Source organism: Haemaphysalis longicornis, unplaced genomic scaffold (genome assembly GCF_048455015.1).
Source record: "Haemaphysalis longicornis isolate Haplotype H1 unplaced genomic scaffold, Haemaphysalis longicornis Haplotype H1 scaffold_962, whole genome shotgun sequence".
NCBI lineage: Eukaryota > Metazoa > Arthropoda > Arachnida > Ixodida > Ixodidae > Haemaphysalis > Haemaphysalis longicornis.
Window position 1 is genome coordinate 20,944 of NW_027526469.1, and position 19,049 is coordinate 39,992.

General features: G+C 48.5%; 1 protein-coding gene across 1 annotated transcript; it reads left to right on the top strand.

Annotated features, from left to right (window-relative positions):
- The first annotated feature begins 6,033 nt into the window (after positions 1-6,033).
- LOC144154827 ((3R)-3-hydroxyacyl-CoA dehydrogenase-like) lies at positions 6,034-16,289 on the top strand. The gene is made up of 3 exons (XM_077685922.1): positions 6,034-6,395; positions 12,871-13,064; positions 15,828-16,289. Exons 1-3 carry the CDS (start codon positions 6,245-6,247, stop codon positions 16,227-16,229), a joined length of 747 nt encoding a protein of 248 aa, XP_077542048.1. The 5' UTR covers positions 6,034-6,244; the 3' UTR covers positions 16,230-16,289.
- Positions 16,290-19,049: the final 2,760 nt, after the last annotated feature.

The window sequence follows — 19,049 nt, forward strand, 5'->3', positions numbered from 1 at the left end:
GGAGTCAAAACTGTTGACAACAACGCGCGAACGCATGACCTTCGATACGTGCAGCGCAGCCTGCTGATAGCCACCGGCGTGACCAGCGAGATTATGGGACGGCGCTGCGGCGGCTTGGCATGCGAAAGCTATTGCCGATTCTTCCCTGTTTTGGAGGAGAGGTTCGACGTCGAAAGCCCCTCACCACGACCTCGCCACACTTTATGTGCCTGCGCATGCGTGCTAAAATTTCACCGCGCCAATATAAATGTCTTTAGGCAATTTCTGAGTCAATGCTCCTTTGATTGATTTTGATTAATTGTGGGGTTTAACGCGCCGACGCAACACAGGCGATGAGGCGCGCCGTAGTGGAGGGCTCCGGATTAATTTTGACCCCCTGGGGATCTTTAACGTGCGCCGACATCTCGTACACACGGGCGTTTTTGCTTTTCGCCTCCATCAGAAAAGCGGCCGCCGCGGCCCGGAATCGAACCCGCGACCTCGTGCTCAGCAGCGCAGCGCCTTAGCCACTGAGCCACCGCGGCGGGTCAATGCTCCTTTCCTGTACAACCTACGTTAGAATGGCTGTGCCCGACCCACATTCCACTTTTTTTTATATCGGAACCATACCAAAGGCGATAACAAGACTGCACTGGTTATCAGCCTAAGATAACGTTTAATATTGATCGGCTTTAGCGGCGGTCGTGGTGAGGGACTTTGGGCGTCGAGCCTTGCCCCCCAAAACACGGAAGCATCAGCCACAACTTTCACATGCCAAGCCGCCGCAGCGACGTCACCTCATCTCGCTGGTCACGCCGGTGGCTATCAGCAGGCTGCGCTGCACGTATCGAAGGCCACGCGTTCGCGCGTTGTTGTCAACAGTTTTGACCTCTGTACGTAGCCGACTGGCCCCGTTCAAACACCCCACGTCCCAGGCAAGAAAAGACACAGTTTGAGCATAATTCTGTGAAGCTGCTGAGGCATTTCGGCGCCGCGGCCTCTGCTATCGGCAGTTCGCACCACGGCCAAATCAGAATGCTTAAATGGGTGGACTGAAGTCGCGGTGTGTGTTCTCGAAATGAAGACTTCTTAGGAGCGCCAAAAGATCGACGGGACGTATACAATGCTCAGGACGAAGGCTGTACGCGGCAACTGATTTTTTACTAATCACCGTGGGCACTATAATTACAAACAATAAATTGCACCAATTGAACAAGGGAAGGTAATCTTTGGTGTCCCCACACATTGTACCGCGTACGACTAGTACACCCGCACTAGATCTCCCCTTCAGGATGATTAGCGAGGAAGACTACCAAAAATCTGTTCGCGCCAGCATGCGGCATTTTTCATATTTCGCGGATTTATTTATCAGTCACAAAAATGAGTACGCTATTAGTACGTCGTTGAAAATACGGCAGTTAGACGTTACTCGAGGGTATCTACAAGTGCCTCATTGACGCTCTAATGATGGGACAGTACTTCTGGAGTTAGATAATTAAATAAAAATAATTAATTAAAATCTAATGAACGAAAAACTCACTGGTTGCTACTCAACTGTACTCGAAACATGCAGTGTTTTGTCCGAGTAACGCCATTGCTCTTTTTCAAAATCTTGGTGCATGATAGTTGGGACACCCTGTATGTATGCCCGTTAATTGCGGTTTTTCTGTATAGAACTTCTACAATAAAAAAAAAACCTTCCAGCCACAGTAAGTGAGAAAACTGGGCGCGCGCAGGGCAATTGAGTACAGAAAGCAGTGCCGCAAAGCCGACTTCTGAGTGAGCAAAAAACTGGAAATTATTCCTTCTAATCGAATCCCTATCTAAGTCCACAAGCTCCCGCAGGGCGGGTCTCGAAGCCAGGCTGCAGTCGCATGTACTTGTGTGTATGCGCTACTACGACCGGCCCCCCATTGCGCCTTCAAACTTAGACTCCAAGTTCTCGGACAGGCCGCAATGGGGAGCCTCCATGCATACGGGGCCAAAATAAGTGTCCCGCTCAGCTGTGGCGGAGTACCCTCAAAGTATTCCATTACAGACTAGCTAGAAGCGGCACCCCCCCCCCCCCCCCCCAACCGGTCAAGTCTTAACAAATGAAAAAGATGGCGACTCGTCCCCCACTTAGGCCGAGCCTCCATCCTTGCGTTTATAAAGTTTCTTCATTAATTCCTTTATTGCAGGATGACTGTTTGACCCACTAGAGGGAAAGGGGTTCGGGAAGGGAAAGAAAGCGTTTATGCGCATAGCATTACTTGCTGCATGTTGTCACGTAGTCAAGGACGACACAGGTTTTCTTCAGGCAACAGAAGTATTGGAGCGAACTTGTGCTCCGCAAAAACACAAAGCACATACAAGCGGCGTAGAAGCACTTAACGAAGTGACGGGCGCTGGCTGACGCAGGCGAATCGAATGCCGTTACTTCTGCTCTGCAAGCATTCATCTTTCGGCGTGATTGCTTCTCGAACAGTCAAATTACAACGAGAATACTGCAGATAATAGAAGATGATTCTAGTCCAGTAACAACAGGGCAAAACACTATCCCTATCAGATGAGATAAAACGTGCGGCATCAAAAATAGAGAATGGAACATGTGCTTCGTTTGGCACTTAGATAACAGCCGGGCGTGGCCGGGTGGTAGAAACAAAACGCATAAGTAAACACACTCAGTGCATGGTTCGCAGCATTACTCCCCCCCCCCCCCCACCCCGCTTTTAAGAGTGCATCGACTCGATGCTCAAATCAAATAAAACGACACTCCGAACAAACAAACAAACGTCCGTCATCTTGCGTAGTAAGGCTTGAGGCGAACCACGTGGACGACTTCGGGCCGCGTGCGTCGTCCTGCTGGGCCGGATATCGCCGTTGGGATATCACGGATCACTTCAAAGGTAAGTTGGCCAACGCGTCATAGCATCCGGTAGTGTCCGAAATACCGTCACATTAGTTTCTCGCTGAGTACGCGTCGTCCGATTGGAGTCCAAACCACTACAAGTTCCACTGGGTGGTACTCAGTGTCTCGGCGTCGGAGGTTTTAGCGTCCGGCATCCAGCGGCTGCTGGTCCGTTGTACAAACTCGAGCAAGCTGGCGGGCCTCCTCCTCACGCTGAAGGTATCTTCGGACATCGGCGTTGATGTCGTCTTCTACATGCAGCAGCAGGGCGTGAAGCATTGTAGTCGGCCGTCTTCCGTAGACAAGCTCGGATGGTGTCATCTGCTTAGTTTCCTGGATAGCCGGGTTCATTTGTATAGACGTGACACGATGCTCGCGGACAAAGGTACCCACCTCGTCATTCAGTTACAGGCGTACAGCACGGCGCCCACGAAACGAAGTTTTCGAACGTTGCATGCCTAGAGCTGCCCCTTCAGCTTAAGCGAATAGCGTCCTTCTTTTTTTCAGTAAAACCGAACTGGCACTGTATACAGACATGCGGCTTTGGCATACCTTTTAAGTTTTCTTTTAAATGCTGCGTAGAACTGGTGCTAAGGGTCATAACTCATCTTTAACAAGAAGGAAATGGAATGAGCGCATTTGCTGGAGAAACGCCGGTGGCTAAACACAAACAAACAAACAGTGAATGAGTGACTTCGTATTTCCGAATTCAGAGGCGAGGTGGTGCACCAGTCGGCTATCTGTAAAAGTTATGGATGGTATCCTTTAAAACATATTTGATGCTAAACACAATTATACGATTTGTATATTACACAGCGTAAATCAATTTTATTGGCATGTTGAGTAAAGCAATGAATGATTTATTTTTCTCCACCAAAAGCAACTTCTCGGTTACGCCATCCAGGGGATTCCTTAGCCGAAAACTGCTACTCAGGTGGTTTCGATCTTCTCTCCCACTACAGTGCAGTTGTTGCGATGCTTCGCCCCGTATAGTCAAATACGGGAACCTCCAATTTTGCCGGGCCTGGTGACAACCAGACTAAGACAGCTAAATTGGCCTGAAAGCGAGGGACTCTATGCACCATTTGCCCCAAACGAAATAATTTATTTATTATGTGGGGGTTTTAGCGCCCCGTAGCCTCACTTCCATGGGCTATGAGGCACGCCGTAGTGGGTGGCTCCGGATTAATTTTGAACGTGCGCCGAAAATTTGGCACGGCTCAACGGAATGAAGGCCTCCGTGCAAAACCCCAACAAGCCAAAGTCCTGTAGCAACGCACACTGCAGCAGCAGCAGCACGTTCCCGCTTATAAAGCGTTGTCCAACGCACCACCACGGGTATGGGATACTCTGTGTGCACGCATAACATTGATAGAATAACATTAGCAACTCTAGGGTATGTGCAGACCTGGGTCCCAACGTTATGCGCTAAGGTTATATGATTTGAAGTGGTACCCGTAATTTGATGTCCTAGAATGAGTGGTTTTTCACAGTGGTACCGGTTGACGACATTAGGCCGAACGTCCGGCCGTCACACATCCGTGTCGGCTCCTTTGCGCAAACGAGGTGTCATCACCATCATCATCGTCACATTCATAATCATCATTATAATCATCACCAGGCTGGTTGTTCTCACTGCAGGACGAAGGCTAATCCCAAATATCTCCATTCAAGAGGAGCATTAGCATTTCCCTGATGTACACTAGGGAGCGAAAAGACCTTCAGGCAGCATTACTACGCTTCGACACTCGCCCTCTGTCCGAACAAAAGATTTTGGGCACGTGGGCTGACGACAAGAAGCAAAGCCTAGCCGTTAACGCCCTGCTTATATCCCTTAGGGACTCTTCTCTGGATTGTCGGTTCTAGGTTGCGAAAAAATTTAACAGACTGCGGAATAATGTCATATTTTTTATATATATGGACGATAACCATGTGCTGAAAAGTGGTCTGTGAAAATCTGATTCGGCGCACCGTTGTGTGTGATACGTTTATTGGTCTTACTGCATGTGCATAGTTATATGCCGATTTCACTCTCATTTCTCATACCTTCCATATACATTCCTTTTTTTTTTAGTCCCCAGCACCCTCGCCCCAGTGGGAAGCAGCAGGCCCAAGATCAGTTTCTCAGGCCGACCTCTTCGCCTTTTCAATAAACATTTACTCTCTCTCTCTCTCTACCTCCATCCACGTATGTCGAGTGCTAGTTATAAACTTGTAAATACGGAAGGTTTCATGATTGGGGCTTCACGAATGAGGCTTCACCAGTTCACGCGAAATCGGACACAATGTACGCTAGTAATGCTTTCGCAGCAAAAAATCAGAAGGCACAGAGACAATGGGCACGTGTGTTACATTAGGCCGGTTTGTCGCAAACAAGGCTATATATATCGACTGTATGGCAGAGAGTATGTCCCTCTTAAGATAACAAACAACATATCAGACGATGTTTACATTAGATAGGGCCTATAGCGCGATTACGGATGTCGTTACAACTCCCTGTTTTGCTGCTTTTCATCGTAATAATAATGATAATGATGATTGCTTTTTGTGACCATCGTAATGAGGCGCCGACTTTCCGATGGGTCTATGCTTGCTTTGAATTGTTTAATTTTTAAGACGGTGTAGACGTGAATCCGACTCGAAATCAATGTTACGCTATTGCGTGCCGCTGGAATCGAAGGGAATGTATGTGCTTCCTTCACCTGCACGTTACGAAAACGGCCCGTGAGTGCGTCTAGCCCCTATTTTTTCCTGAACATATGAGCAAGGTTTCGCAATAACTGTACTTTATTATCATTCCTTACCAAAAAAGAAGACACGAACGGAGCAAAAACAAAAGGCTCCAATCCACGCTGTGAAGATGGTTGGAAAGCAAAGCTTTAAATGACACCCACAACAATTGCCCACGCGGCGTCATTTGAATTCACACACGTGGCTCTACAAAAAGTGAAACCAGAGATTCGCGCCAAAGAGTGCCCTCCCCCTCCCCTCCTCAGCCGTTACCTGGGATTCGTGTGGGTGGCGTCCCGAACGAATGCGTCGGTGGAAATAAAACGGAAAGGAACGTCTTTCGAAGGTCTCCCTCCCCCACTTCCCTCCGCCGCCGCCGCCGCCGCCGCCGCGTTGGGAGTTCCTTGTCCCACACAACACCGTTGGCTGGTAGAGCTAGAAAGCTTTGCTTTCAAAGCGTTATTCGCATTTGATAGCACGCAGGACCTTCGGCACGCAACCTTATCTCAGGCCGCTGCGTCCCCCTCCGACAAAGCGTTCAGCGATAACCATTTCCCGTGCCCCCATAAGAACGCCAGACAGCGCGTGAATCCGGCTTCCAACGCGGCGGCAGGAACGGCGTACGAGCAGCCAGTTTTGTGCATCATGTCTCTGAGCAGTCGCTTGGCTGTGGTGACTGGCGGCGCAAGTGGCATCGGCAAGGCCGTATGCCACGCCCTGGCCGCTCTGGGCGCCCAGGTCGTCGTGGCTGACATCAACCTGGATGGAGCCACGAAGGTGGCCCGGTCACTGCCAGGTGGGTCTTCTTGGTTGTAGCCCAATCTGCGAGGATGGGATTGGAGTTCTGTCGGGTACTTTAAACATGACACGAGTTGTGCACCGGGGGTATGCCGAAATGACTCCGACTGATTATTTCTGTCCTCTTGCTCTGGCCGGACAATTTCTGAGAAGTAACAGTAGCTATATAGAAAGGAATTTCTGATGTATATTTACCGCTGATGTTTTGCAACAGTGGATTATGTATACCAATTTAATGCGGTGACTGCCGGGCTTAACGTTGCTTGTCAACGTGCACTGCTTACTGTAGCTATTCTGAACACACAGAAAGGGGAGGATATTTATTTGGGCAGCATGTTAGAGACGAAGAATACTGGCAGATTTCGTTAACTGGCGGCTAACCTTGACGCAAAGCAGAAAGCTTGCTGTTTCTGTGTCTTTGATTTCCTGTCGCAATTCTCTCCGCGTTAAGACAGTCTGCCAAAATAAAAAAAATTATATTGTCTTTCTACATAACGTTTCCTCATCCAAGTTGTAACACGTAAGTATTCACGTAGCATTTAAGCGGAACCATGGAGGTTGGCAATAAACATTTGCTGCTTATTTTTTTTTCGAACGTAAATTAGAGCTAAACTACAGTACGCTATCATAGGTGCGGGTCTGCGGTAACACAGAAAGATGTGCATAACCTACTTGATGGCTGATACATATATGCCGAGCCCAAATGGCTGATCCCAAGAAGTATGACCCGTGCATTCCTTTCTAGCTGATGTCGAAACTCAATACATAGCTTGCGCATGACGTCATCAGAACCCTTTCTTGTGACCCAATTACAGATTTTTCAGTGCTCCAAAAGATAAGAGCGCCGGATAACTGTGCAGCCTTTCGCCGTGTTTGTGGGTCACAAAGATGGCAGCTACGGTGACGTTAGTGCAAGCTATCTAAAGGCGCAGGGGCACTGTTCTAAAGATACTCGAGGGCAGTTAACGAGCTACACGTGTTTTTAAAGGTGTATCAATGTGTCTGCAGCAGCCCAGTCGTCTGGTATCAATAAAATCACTTCGTGGAACAAAATCAAGCGGTCACCTGTTTCCAGCAACATTCCCCTAAGGTTTACATAGAAGACGTAGCCACATACAAATGATGTAAGTCCAAGGGTTGCAGATAAATGGATGCCTCGTACGAGCACCATCACTCCCACATGTGCAGAACACTGGTTCAAAAGACTATCAAGATCGCCTCACTATACTTTATATATCGTTTACAATGTACCAGCAACAATGCCAGAAGCACAGAAGAAAGCAGCCTACATTGCTTAAAGGGGCCAGGAAGAAAAAATGCAAGCTCGGTTCTTCAAAGGTTGCCTCGTTAGAATCATGCTGACACCACTTTTAAGGCAAACTTCGCTAAAATAACTTGCATAATTAGAAAAAAAAACGCCCATGCGACCCACTAGCTCATTTCCTGCAACAGAACCTATCATGACATAGCAGCCAGCTCTACGATTGGCGGAGGCCGAAAAAGCAAACGAAATTAGGCACAGCTAAATAAACTTGCCGAACGAGCTATTTGCGCTTAAATTTGGGGCGCATTCTTTTTATATCAGTAAGAATGGTGGGACAAACAGTGGAAGTTACGAAAGCACACGTAAACATAGAAGTACCTATGTGTACTGCTGTTGGTACTGCGCGCACTATGCTTCATTTAGATGCACAGCACTGCGGGGCTTTGTGGTTGTCTCAGACGACACTGGCCGATTGACGCAAGCGACGGTGTCGTACGTGAGTGTTTTTGTCGAGCGAGCACCATGTTTCACAAAACGATTATTTTCTCCATGAACAAAACCAAGCCAGGTTTATATACGGTCACTAACTAACCAAAGGCAGAAAACGGCTTGCCGCGGTGTGGTGGCGCCATCTAGGCTGACTAACAATAAGCAAGTCTCCGCTCCACACCAACTTTAGCTGGAAGAGAGAGAAGAACTTTAATGAAGACCAGCGATGTTAGCCGAGCCGTCGGGCTGGCTTGCTACGCTAGAAGCTGAAAGACCTGCTCTTATGATGTCATTGCAAACGTCGTTCAAACAAATGTTTTGGCGCGAGAATCGAAATTTGAGCTTAAATTGAGTAATTTCGCAGTTAATAAAGCATCGATCGCTTCCGGAGTGGAGGAGCAGTAGACCATACCGGCAACACTGTGCTCCGCCATCATGAAGGAAGCGGAAACAGCGAAAAGGCAGCAAACGCCGAGCAGCTAACGACCTCCGCAGCGTAATAATGGCATGCGGTTGTCGTAGCTTGTTTTTCCGAGAACTGGGTGGGAAAATAACATTGCTGCTCTTCATTTGTTTGAAGAGCAGCATATTCTGAACTTTCATTTGAAGAAGCCGTCGACTGACAGACCCTACAAGATACGACAATTTCAGCGATGAATACCGTCGTTTGGGAGGATGAAGAGCAGCAAACGACCGCAGGATTTGTTACTAACAGCGAATAGCCTTACCGCTGCCTACTTGTTTAGTCGTCCAGTTCTAATTGTGTTTATTCGATGCGCCCTTGCCCTATCGTAGCGGCAGCTGGTCGCTATGGACGCACTGCTCACGTTGTACCTGTTCAATTTTTCTAAGCCTCTCGCGGAACGGACGAAAGCATACATAAAGACGCTGCTCTTGTCTCCACGAAATGTCCCGAACGAACTTACGTTTACTTGCCGTCGTATCTATTGATTGCTGCTATCTTTTTTTTTTCGTCTGTATGTCAGTTGGAACTCATGATAGGACACATGCAGAAGTTATGTGAGGTAGAAACACGATGTATCTTCCACCTGTATCACATAAGCAGTACGATGCGTGCATTGCGTCAGGGGGTTTGTACTTACATCTCGATTTATAGAAATGCAGGATTACCCGCCGCGGTGGCCCAGTGGCTAAGGCGTTGCGCTGTTGAGCACGAGGTCGCGGGATCGATTCCCGGCCGCGGCGGCCGCTTTTCTGATGGAGGCGAAAAGCAAAAACGCCCGCGTGTACGAAATTTCGGCCCACGTTAAAGATCCCCAGGTGGTCAAAATTAATCCGGAGCCCTCCAATACGGCGCGCCTCATCGCCTGCGCTGCGTCGGCGCGTTAAACCCTACAATCAATCAAATCAATCTACTGCCGTTGAAACGTCAAAACAAGCAGAGAAAACCTGCCTGCAGGCTCCAATTGTTGGCTGCTACAACACAACTCTCCTGCCTGAATGTTCGCGTTAAAACTTCGGCAGTCATGATGCGCACGTGCAACTGTACCACAAAACAGTTCTGAAAAAAAAAAAAAAGGAAGACGAGCGCGTTTGTGGTTCACAGACGCTTAAACATCTGTCAGCGCGGGCAGAGCGAAGTGTTGCCACCGCTGAATATTCAGCATTGCCCACCTTTTTGCAAAGGGTCTATAGAACACCTAATCTTTCGAATAAAACAAACTTGTATTTTGTCTTCATCGCCCCTTGAAGGAACTCTGCAAGACGAGTTGAAATGTAACCGCTTGCATAGGAGATTAAAGCCTAAGCCTTGTGCGTGGCTTATGACCTTGACGGGGTTTATGAGGCAGGCGGCACGGTTTTGTTTGAAATGGTGTGCCATACATGCCGTAACTGCAGCGTTCCGAGCCAGTAAGGTGCAGCCTCCCCCTTCGAGCTTCTGCCCGAGCCTCTAAGCAGCCTGTCCATGAACAGACAACCGAACACAACAGTTTTACAAACCACCCTTCAGTGAAGTACAATGGATTCTTACAAATGGCATCACTCGGGACCTGGTACATTACCGAAAATGGCTTCATGCTAAGCTCCAAGACATGGGGCAAGTCTACAATTTAACCGGAAGCCTCTTTGATACTCGATCACAGCTCCCATCCCATGTCCTCCTAATTTTTGCTGTTTGCGAGGACAGAAGAGGACTGCGATTGTGGTGCAGCAGCTTACCTGGGTAGCATCAAACGGGGATTGGTAAACCAGATTTACATGACTCCACTACATATCAACAAACTGCGCAAAGATCCGAATATGATACTAACAAGGTATTTTCAACGTCCGAGTTGTTCGAAGGCGACCTTTAGGCTGTCGGAAAGCTGCAGGTGCTCATGCCAGTGCCTTCAATGAAGCACAGCGAATAATTATGGCTCATCTTGTGGTGAGTGGGCATCCCATCTAACGTAGTGCATTTGCGCTGTGAGGTCCATTACGCTGTGAGGTATCAGTAAGCTTCTCCAGTTAGAAGACCACCGTTTTTCCTGTCGTGTGGAAGATGGATGATCCACTAACCTGCCATAGCACCACCCAGACACAACGTTGCCCACCAAGAAAATGTTTATGCGTGAATTTCTTACTCCTTTTGCATGGGGTAAGGCGAACAGCAGTGTATCGCAAGGTGTACTTGTGGCCTCTAACAGACGACCCAAGCATGACTAACAGCCGGTATCTACCCGGGTCACCTAAACCAAAGAGAAGAGTGTACGTCACTTGGCTGCGTGAGCGTTCCAGTCTTCTCATGGAATAAAAAGTAGCCGCAATTATCCACAGCCCACTAAATTTGTTCCAAGAACCAGAACTACAGTTAATATATGTAGACTCGGCAGTGCACACTGATGACGTATTACCGTGTGGAGTTTAATGGGACTCTGCTACACTGCCGATAAACGCTTTCACTTTTTCCTTCGTGTCTGTAAACACCGCGAGCGCTATAGGTATCGCTGGCCTGGAGCGGCATTGCGTGATTTGCTCGACGCAGGAGATGCGCCTTCCGTTTCTGATTTCCTTTTGTGGCAGTTTTTTAAAAGTGGCTATCGAATCCATTCATTGCTGCAACTGAAAGAATGGCGGCCAATAGCCGCTACACCGCTGTAAGGACGTAATTCGAGCGTTCGAGGAATGCCAAGACAGGGAAGGAGGGAAAATTATTTTGAGCAAGCTTTTTAGTTATGTGATACGCATATAGCAGTAATTTTTGGCTGAGTTACCTTGTGATTCTTTATTGCAAGCACTGAGTGTATTAGTTGACTACGTTTTAAAAACATTTAGGGCCCCAAGAAAGTGGGAAGAGGTTTTGCAGGGTCCCTTTAAAAACTTCCCCCTGGTTTTCCGGCTTTGGGGCCAATAACTTCTCAAAGTAAGAGGTGGTATGTGATACTACTCCAGTACCGCCCCAGTGGCTCTCCGTATTACAGCAGGCTGCGAGCTGGAGTCCACAGCAGAAGTTCTCACTGGCTGTGAGAAGGGCAGTCAGTTTGCATTCCATGCATACCACCCGCTCCATCAGAGTATGAGAGGCTGCCGTTTCGCCATGGCAGTTCCCGCAACCACTGAAAATAGCCGGAATACATAGGTAAGACCGACTGGCCGCTTCTCGCGCGGCCTGCCTTACCTGTGTACTCCCGAGGTAGCTTATGCACTTTCATGCGGATCTTAGCATGAAAGTGCAAAGCTGCAAACGCGGAGCAAAAAGAGGTGTTAGCAAAGTATAGTTACTTTAGCGCACTGTACCCACGTTCTATTTTTTTTCATTGTGCGACAGCACTCGGTGGGCTGACTAAAAAAAAGTGCGCCTACTTTGAAGCGAACCAACGCAGAAGAACGAACGGCAGCAGAGCACGAGCGCAGGCCGGGAAATAATCAGCGGTAGTGCAACGGAGAAGAAAGTGATGGCATGATTTAAGCCTGCGCCGCTCCTGCGCAGTGGGGGAGCGCGGCGGAGGCCTGGTTCCTGGCTAGGCGCCCATGGTGTGTAACTTATGTGCACGGCCTCCGTGTTAAGCAACGGCGCGAGGGAAAACAGGACGCCGTACCGATAGGGGAAAGCGCGATAGGCGCGTAAAGAAAAGTTTGATGCACAAACGTTAAAGCGAGCAATCGAAATTGAATTAGGCCCGCCGATGTCGCAATGTAACCAAATGAGGCTCGCGTGCACACCTATAACGTATCAGCATCAGTTCGTCCCATACTCCTTGCGTTATGACCTGTTCTTATATCTGAGTTGCAATAATGTGGCCTCACGGGCGCATGTTTTAACGGTTGGCGTATTTAAAAATACATGTGACGCCGGGTGGAAGCCACAAAGCGGAAAGCCACAAAGGTGACGTACGGACAAAACATCCGGGTGAAACCGAGTCAAACTGCATGTACTTGATTTGGCATGCCAACGATAGTTTTATTAATTCAGTTTTTTACATTGCAAATAAAAGTGCGGGCCTATATAAACATCTCACCCTGCTATCATCGAATTCTTGTTGAATACTTATTGTCTATGGGTAACTTACAAGCTTAGTGAACGCTTTTCATGCAAAACGTAATGCAATGATTCTACGGCGGTCCTCTTTTCGGCTTATATGGCAAAACAGCATTTGATTGACGCAACAGGATATACTTTTTGAGTCATCCACTGATATGAGAATACCTCACCTTGAAAAAAAAAAGAAAAAAGACCAGCAAGCAATTAACGATGAAAAATGGAATTGTCCCTTTGCAGGTTCATCAAGCCACACATCTGTGTTTTTGGACGTCGGGTACACGGAGTCGGTGGAGCAACTTTTCGCCAAAATTAAGGAGAGCGAATCGGTGCCTGTAAGCATCGTGGTCAACTGCGCCGGTGTACCGTCCATGTCTCCCATTGTCGGCACTACTGATGAAGAATTCGACAAGGTTATTCAAATCAACCTTAAGGTAAACTTCAACACATGAAATAACGTTATCATCCTTTCCTAAAGGAAGTTCAGAGAAGGGCGAAAGCTTTCTGACATCAAACTGCTTCAAAAGTGCGCCCAACCTTCACTGAAAGTGTGTCCAATCGATTGCCAAACCTTCAAAGACGCAAATCGCAAACAAACAACGAAACCATGCGACGATTTTTCCCGCACTAAGTAAGCGCATCTACGAACGATCTCAAAGTGTATCGATGCGTGGTTTATAAGATAAAGGTACACACTATGGCGCTCCTTCTTCGTGATCGATGCGTGCATTGTCTTATCTAAAATCGTTTCTTTTTCGCGATTTTCAAGTAACCGTTTTGACACAATGGCAGCCCGGTTTTTCACGCACGCGCTGTGATTCCAGAGATATTATCAGAGCTTTTCGGTCGACCAACCGGTCTATGGGGAAATGCATTAGTTTTTTGACAGGACTGCCCCACTAAGAAAGTTTTCGCTTTAAAGACACAATCACTACAGCCTATGAAATCGTTAGCCCTCTGGTATATATAAGTTGTGCTGGGATGCATGCTGACTTTCCTTTCCAGTATCACCCCAATTAAATGACATTACTGTTTTCTGAAAAAAAAAAAAAATGCGGTGGCCACGTTTGAACAGGGTAGCTTTCCGACCATTTGCGTTGTGGTGTTAGATCAACAAAAGAAATGTTTGTGTTGAGTAATGCATTTTGCACCGATAGGGCATATTAGAACTCCATTTAAAACTCGACACCGTCGCATCGTACGAGAGTGGCGGGATTAAACGCGTCGCTTGCTTGGACAAAACAGTCTAGAAGCCGCTATTCCGTATGTCGTGAAAAGGTCACTCCTTTTCGCAACATATATAAGGAAAGCATTCCTATCTTTAGATTTAGACCCCCTTTGTTGCTATCGCAGAACAAGCAGATGTAGTTCACAAAAGAAATGTTCAGCTGTTGACAACCTTAAAGCACCAAGTTAAGCAGTCTTCATGTTTCGTCGTCAATTTTGCAACCCGTTGCACCTATTGAATTTACGGGAGCGGTTTCGGGCTATGTGACTTGCAATATGTGAGCAACTTAGTAACCGCAAATAATGCACGCCCCTAAGTAGCGAAGATTCAATGAACATTTGCGTAAGCATATTACAGTTAAGTACTTTCAATGGACGTTAAGCAACTCAAACTTACCTTGTTTTCTTGTTCAGGATGCGGTTCTGCGCTGTTTTAAGGGTCGGTGGGACTCTAGTATATCGCCAACGAAGTTTGCATGCATTCTCAAGGGTGGCTGGCAACTTTGTGTTTCAGATTGGTTTTAGAATGTTTTAAATATATCTGATCCTCTTTTAATTCAACACTCATTTCTAACCTTGCTTTTGGAATAAGGGACCTGTATAGGACCTCAAAAGCCCCGATGCCTGATAAATTAGATGAATACCAATTCAGACATACTGGATATGCGGCGAGTCTGTTATGCGAGCAGCTAAGTTATGATTTTCTTTTTTAAACGTTTTGCTAACCTGGACGGTCCAGTAACAAGTAGCCATTAGTCATTCTAGGGTAGCTCCACATCACTTCCGGAACATGGCCAGATCGCCCTTGATCGTTTTAGGGCAAGCATCTCTGATTCACGGAGCTGTTACATTTTTAGTCTGGCAAGCAGCTGTCTACCCGAACGCCGTAAATCGAAGAGGCCCACTGATTGCAATTTGCGGGAACGTATGTGATTTCGCCGAGAACTTACTTTTACACGCATCGCCTTTCTCTTTTTCTTTTTCTTCGCGCGTTGTCGGCTTTGCTAGTAAACGGCATGCAACACCATGCTACGTTTGTAATTTCCGCCCAATCAGCGCCAAATATGTCCCCAAAACTTTAAAACCGGTGCAAAACGTTTTGCAACTCTTGCTCTGTGGTACGTACCTTGAAGGTCACCGCTTCAACGCACCTCTAAATTCCAAAAGATGTTTTCGATGTCTATAAAAATCCTCCCGTGACCAAACCCTTCCCGCTATCTAACCCCAAGGCCTCCTACCATCCCACGTTCTTTCCCCTGCACGGCGCAATGCGGGGAATACGAGAAAGTATTGGAAATATTTGGGGAATTTTGATAGGATTTTCATGCTGGTCCACTGGAGAACAGAGCAGAAGAAAATATAAGTGTCGGGGACGGCCCACATGACTTTGAGAAGCGGAGTGTTAAACTGATGCCACTGCCCGGTTGCGCCGCCTTTCTGACATGGAGTGGCGGTTTTAGGGGCGAGGACTTTAGGGGTTGGGGTTGTCGGCGTCTCCTGTCGTCGTCGTCGTCGTCGTCGTCGTCATCGTCGTCGTCGTCGTCGTAATCGTCGTTCGTTTCATGTAGTCACGGTACTAAAACACCAGGAAACTCGTTTACGTCTCGCGCTTGAACGTAACGCGTACTAAACACAAACACAAACAAAAAAACACCGAGACACTCGTTTACGCCTCGCTGTGGAGTGCTTTGTAACGCGTACTAAAAAAAACACCGGGACACTCGTTTACGCCTCGCGCTAGAGCTTCGTGCTTCAAAGACAAGGGACTTTTAAAACAAAGCTTCGTAACCCCGAACGGTTTCATCTCCGTTGGTAAACACGCCAAGGCGCTAAGAAAACACTTATACACTGTATGCTTCGCCCCTCCCCAGGTTTCACGTTAGTGGAGGTGGCCGGGGATTTTTTTAAATCTTCAGATGGCTCTGCAGGTTGATCGGAAGCGACACGCACATTGTTTCCTTTTTCCGCAGGGCACGTTCCTCGTGACGCGGGCTGCCGCGAGAGCCATGATGGAATCAGCGGTGGCCGACGCAGTCATCGTGAACATCGCCAGCATCCTGGGCAAGAGCGGCCTGATCAACTGCAGCGCGTATTCAGCCTCCAAGGGGGCAGTGATCGCCCTCACCAAGTCGGTGGCGCAGGAGTTGGCCCCGCATGGCATCCGCTGTAACGCCGTCCTTCCGGGGTTGACTCAGACGCCGATGGTCAGCGCGTTGAGCGAAGAAGAAGAGCAGATGTTCGTAGCTCGCACGCCTTTGGGCCGAGTGGGCCAGCCGGAGGAAATAGCTCAGGCCATCGCCTTCCTCTGCTGCCCGAGCAGCTCTTACGTAACTGGCGCCGCCCTCGAAGTTACGGGCGGCTACTGCATGTGAGCACTCGCATCCTTTTTCGTTCGAAACCATTAAATTGCCCACGGAGCGAAAAAGCCCGCACCGACGTCGTCTGTATCACTCAAATTCCCACTGGCTGCGAACGCGGGGGTGTGCTAGCGCGACGTTGCAGTTGGCCGTCACACCCGCCGCTGTGACTCACGGTGGCTAAGTCGTCGTGCTGCTGAGCCGAAGGACTCGGGCTCAATCCCGACCGTGGTGGCTGCCTTTCAGATGAAGGCGAAAGGCGAAAACGCCCGTCTGTTGATATTTCGGCTCACGCTAAACAGGTGGTCAAAATTATTCTGGAGCTTTTAAATATACGGCGCGCCTCTTGGCCAGGTCTAGCTTCGGCGCACTCCACCTCACAAACATTCAATGAAACCCGTTAAATGAAATGAAATTAGTTGGCTGCGAACGCGGGTTTGTGCCAGCCCAACGCTATTGTAGGACTGGAGGAGTCGCAGTGGGATGGGGAGACGGAGTACGCACTGGCCTCAGCCACCGGCACAGCTGTCACTAGCGGAGGCGCTCTGTGCGATGCACCGCCGCACGCAGGCACTGCTGACGCTTTGGCGCTAACAATAACCGAACATCAGCTCGGCGCCGTCAATGCCAGAGCGTTCAGTTGGACATTAAACGGCTTTCGCGTTCACAACTCATAAGAAGTGCTTATTTACGTGCCCTTGTAGTTCTTTTCTTTCTTTTTTTTAGATGCAACGCATCTCATGCTCGCCCCTCTGTCCTTCCTGCGTCTGTCCGGCGTTGTCCGCACAGCTGCGCCTCTCCTCCTCTCCTCTCTCCGATAGCGAACACTCTCTCCCAAACAGCTGCGGGTTGGCGCAGCGCGCTCTCACTCCGTTGCTAGGCGCCGGTGGGCGGCGCTGCGCGCGCTGCGCATGTGCAGTACTCTCTCTCTCCGCGCTCTCCTCTCCTTTGGGCGCTGTGAATATAAAGCGGCATGCCGCGCTCCGACGGTCTCAGTCGACGGTCGTCCGCGTTACGCTTGCACTCTCTCGCAGTACTCGACGATTGCTTGATGCAATCGTCGAGCCCCTAAATGTGCACTTTATGGACCACAAGGCACTCATTCTCGTCTGCAATAAAGACCGTACCTGAGCATACGTGTACTGCATGTGCATTGCATGGTGAAAATGAAAAATTACGCCCACCTCCCCTTCGCGTGAGAATCCCTGTTATAAGCGTAATCAATATACGATGGAAAACGCCAATGGAACTCCCCATGAGATGCATTGCATCACACCAGGGTTCCCACGAGGGGAGGTGGGCGTAAGTTTTTTTTGCTAAGCGCTTACCGGTCTTGTTTTACAAAGATTAGAAAAGCTTCGGTATGTGCAAGCTTTCCCGCCCAATATAGAAAAGTGTCGCTTTTGCGATGCGCGCTGCATCTTGTACACAATGCCGCTTTTGCTACGCGTGCCATGTCAAACCAGGAGAAGGGGCTGTGGCGCCGTGCAGGCAAAACAAAGTAACTTTGCCCTAAACGTTCCCTGTAAACAGAACTTGCTAGAAGGCCTTAAAGACAGCCCACATTTGAGTCGTCATGGCCCGGAAAATAGTTCCATCTTCCACGTGATATAGCACCCCCACCCCCTGTAGAAAAAAAGGAAAAAAAGAAACATCAGCTTGCTGCTTGAAATCTCCGGAGCACCTAATTCCATGTACTTTTATTCAAAACACGACCCAGCCTGCTTCCTTAGCATTTAGTTCTATAGGTCACCAAGCTGCCTGCGGTCGCATTCATGTATTTTGAAGTACAGTCGAATCCACTTATAACGATACCGCTTATAACAATATATCGGATATAACGATGGACAACAATTGCACCGTCCAATTTTGTATGCTTTCTATGGTAAAATAACCCGCTTATTACGATGCTCCCGAGCCGCGATATCGGATATAGCGATTGAATCCGCTTACCGCGCGCGCCGAAAATCACGAGGAGGAAGCAGGCGAGGACGAAGCGATCCCAGGGGAGGCCACGGAAGCACCCGACGATGAAGGGGTGCCACAGTTATGGTCGGCGCTTCACAAAGACGCGTCGGGTCTCGACGATTTTCTCCATGCCGACGATGGTGTGGAAACGTCCGAGTGCCTCAGTGACGAGGCGATCGTTGCGAGTGTGCGTGGTGCAGCGGACAGCGGTGAGAGCGACGACGACTACGACGCGGCTGAGCAGCCTAGCCGTTCCGTCATCGCACGAGGCCCAACGAATGATACAGTCCCTACGGGACTTCATTTTCGCGAAGGACCTCCCGCTCAGCTATGTGGAGCAATTAGATGCTCTCGAAAAAGATGTTCGTCAGCTTCGCGTGAAGCGGTCAAAGCTGACTGACTATGGCTTTTCTGCAAACGAGTAGTTGCACTACCTCACTTGCATGCTAATAAAATGTTTTGATCTCTCTTGTGGCTTTTTTTTTCTCGACCCGCTTATAACGATTATCGGTTATAACGATGGAATTTTCTTGGCACTTAGATATTGTTATAAGTGGACTAGACTGTATTCAGCCTGCAAGCGGCGTTGTCGGATTACTTGCTTATTGAGTGTGCTGTTTGTTGGTGTCCGCTGAAAGTTGCCCTTCCAGCTGAGGCCAATGCGACAAATCGAAAGCACTTTACACGGCAGCACACAGTATTCGTGTGCGGTAATATGACAAGCTGTATACAACTCTGAGTGAAACCTGGAGCTACCTCCGTAAACAATAAGGATGGGAAATCGCTTAGAATGGCACGTTTTATTAACTTAGGGAACGATAGCGCAGCTGGAAGACGGACAGAAAGGAACACCTATAAACACACAGG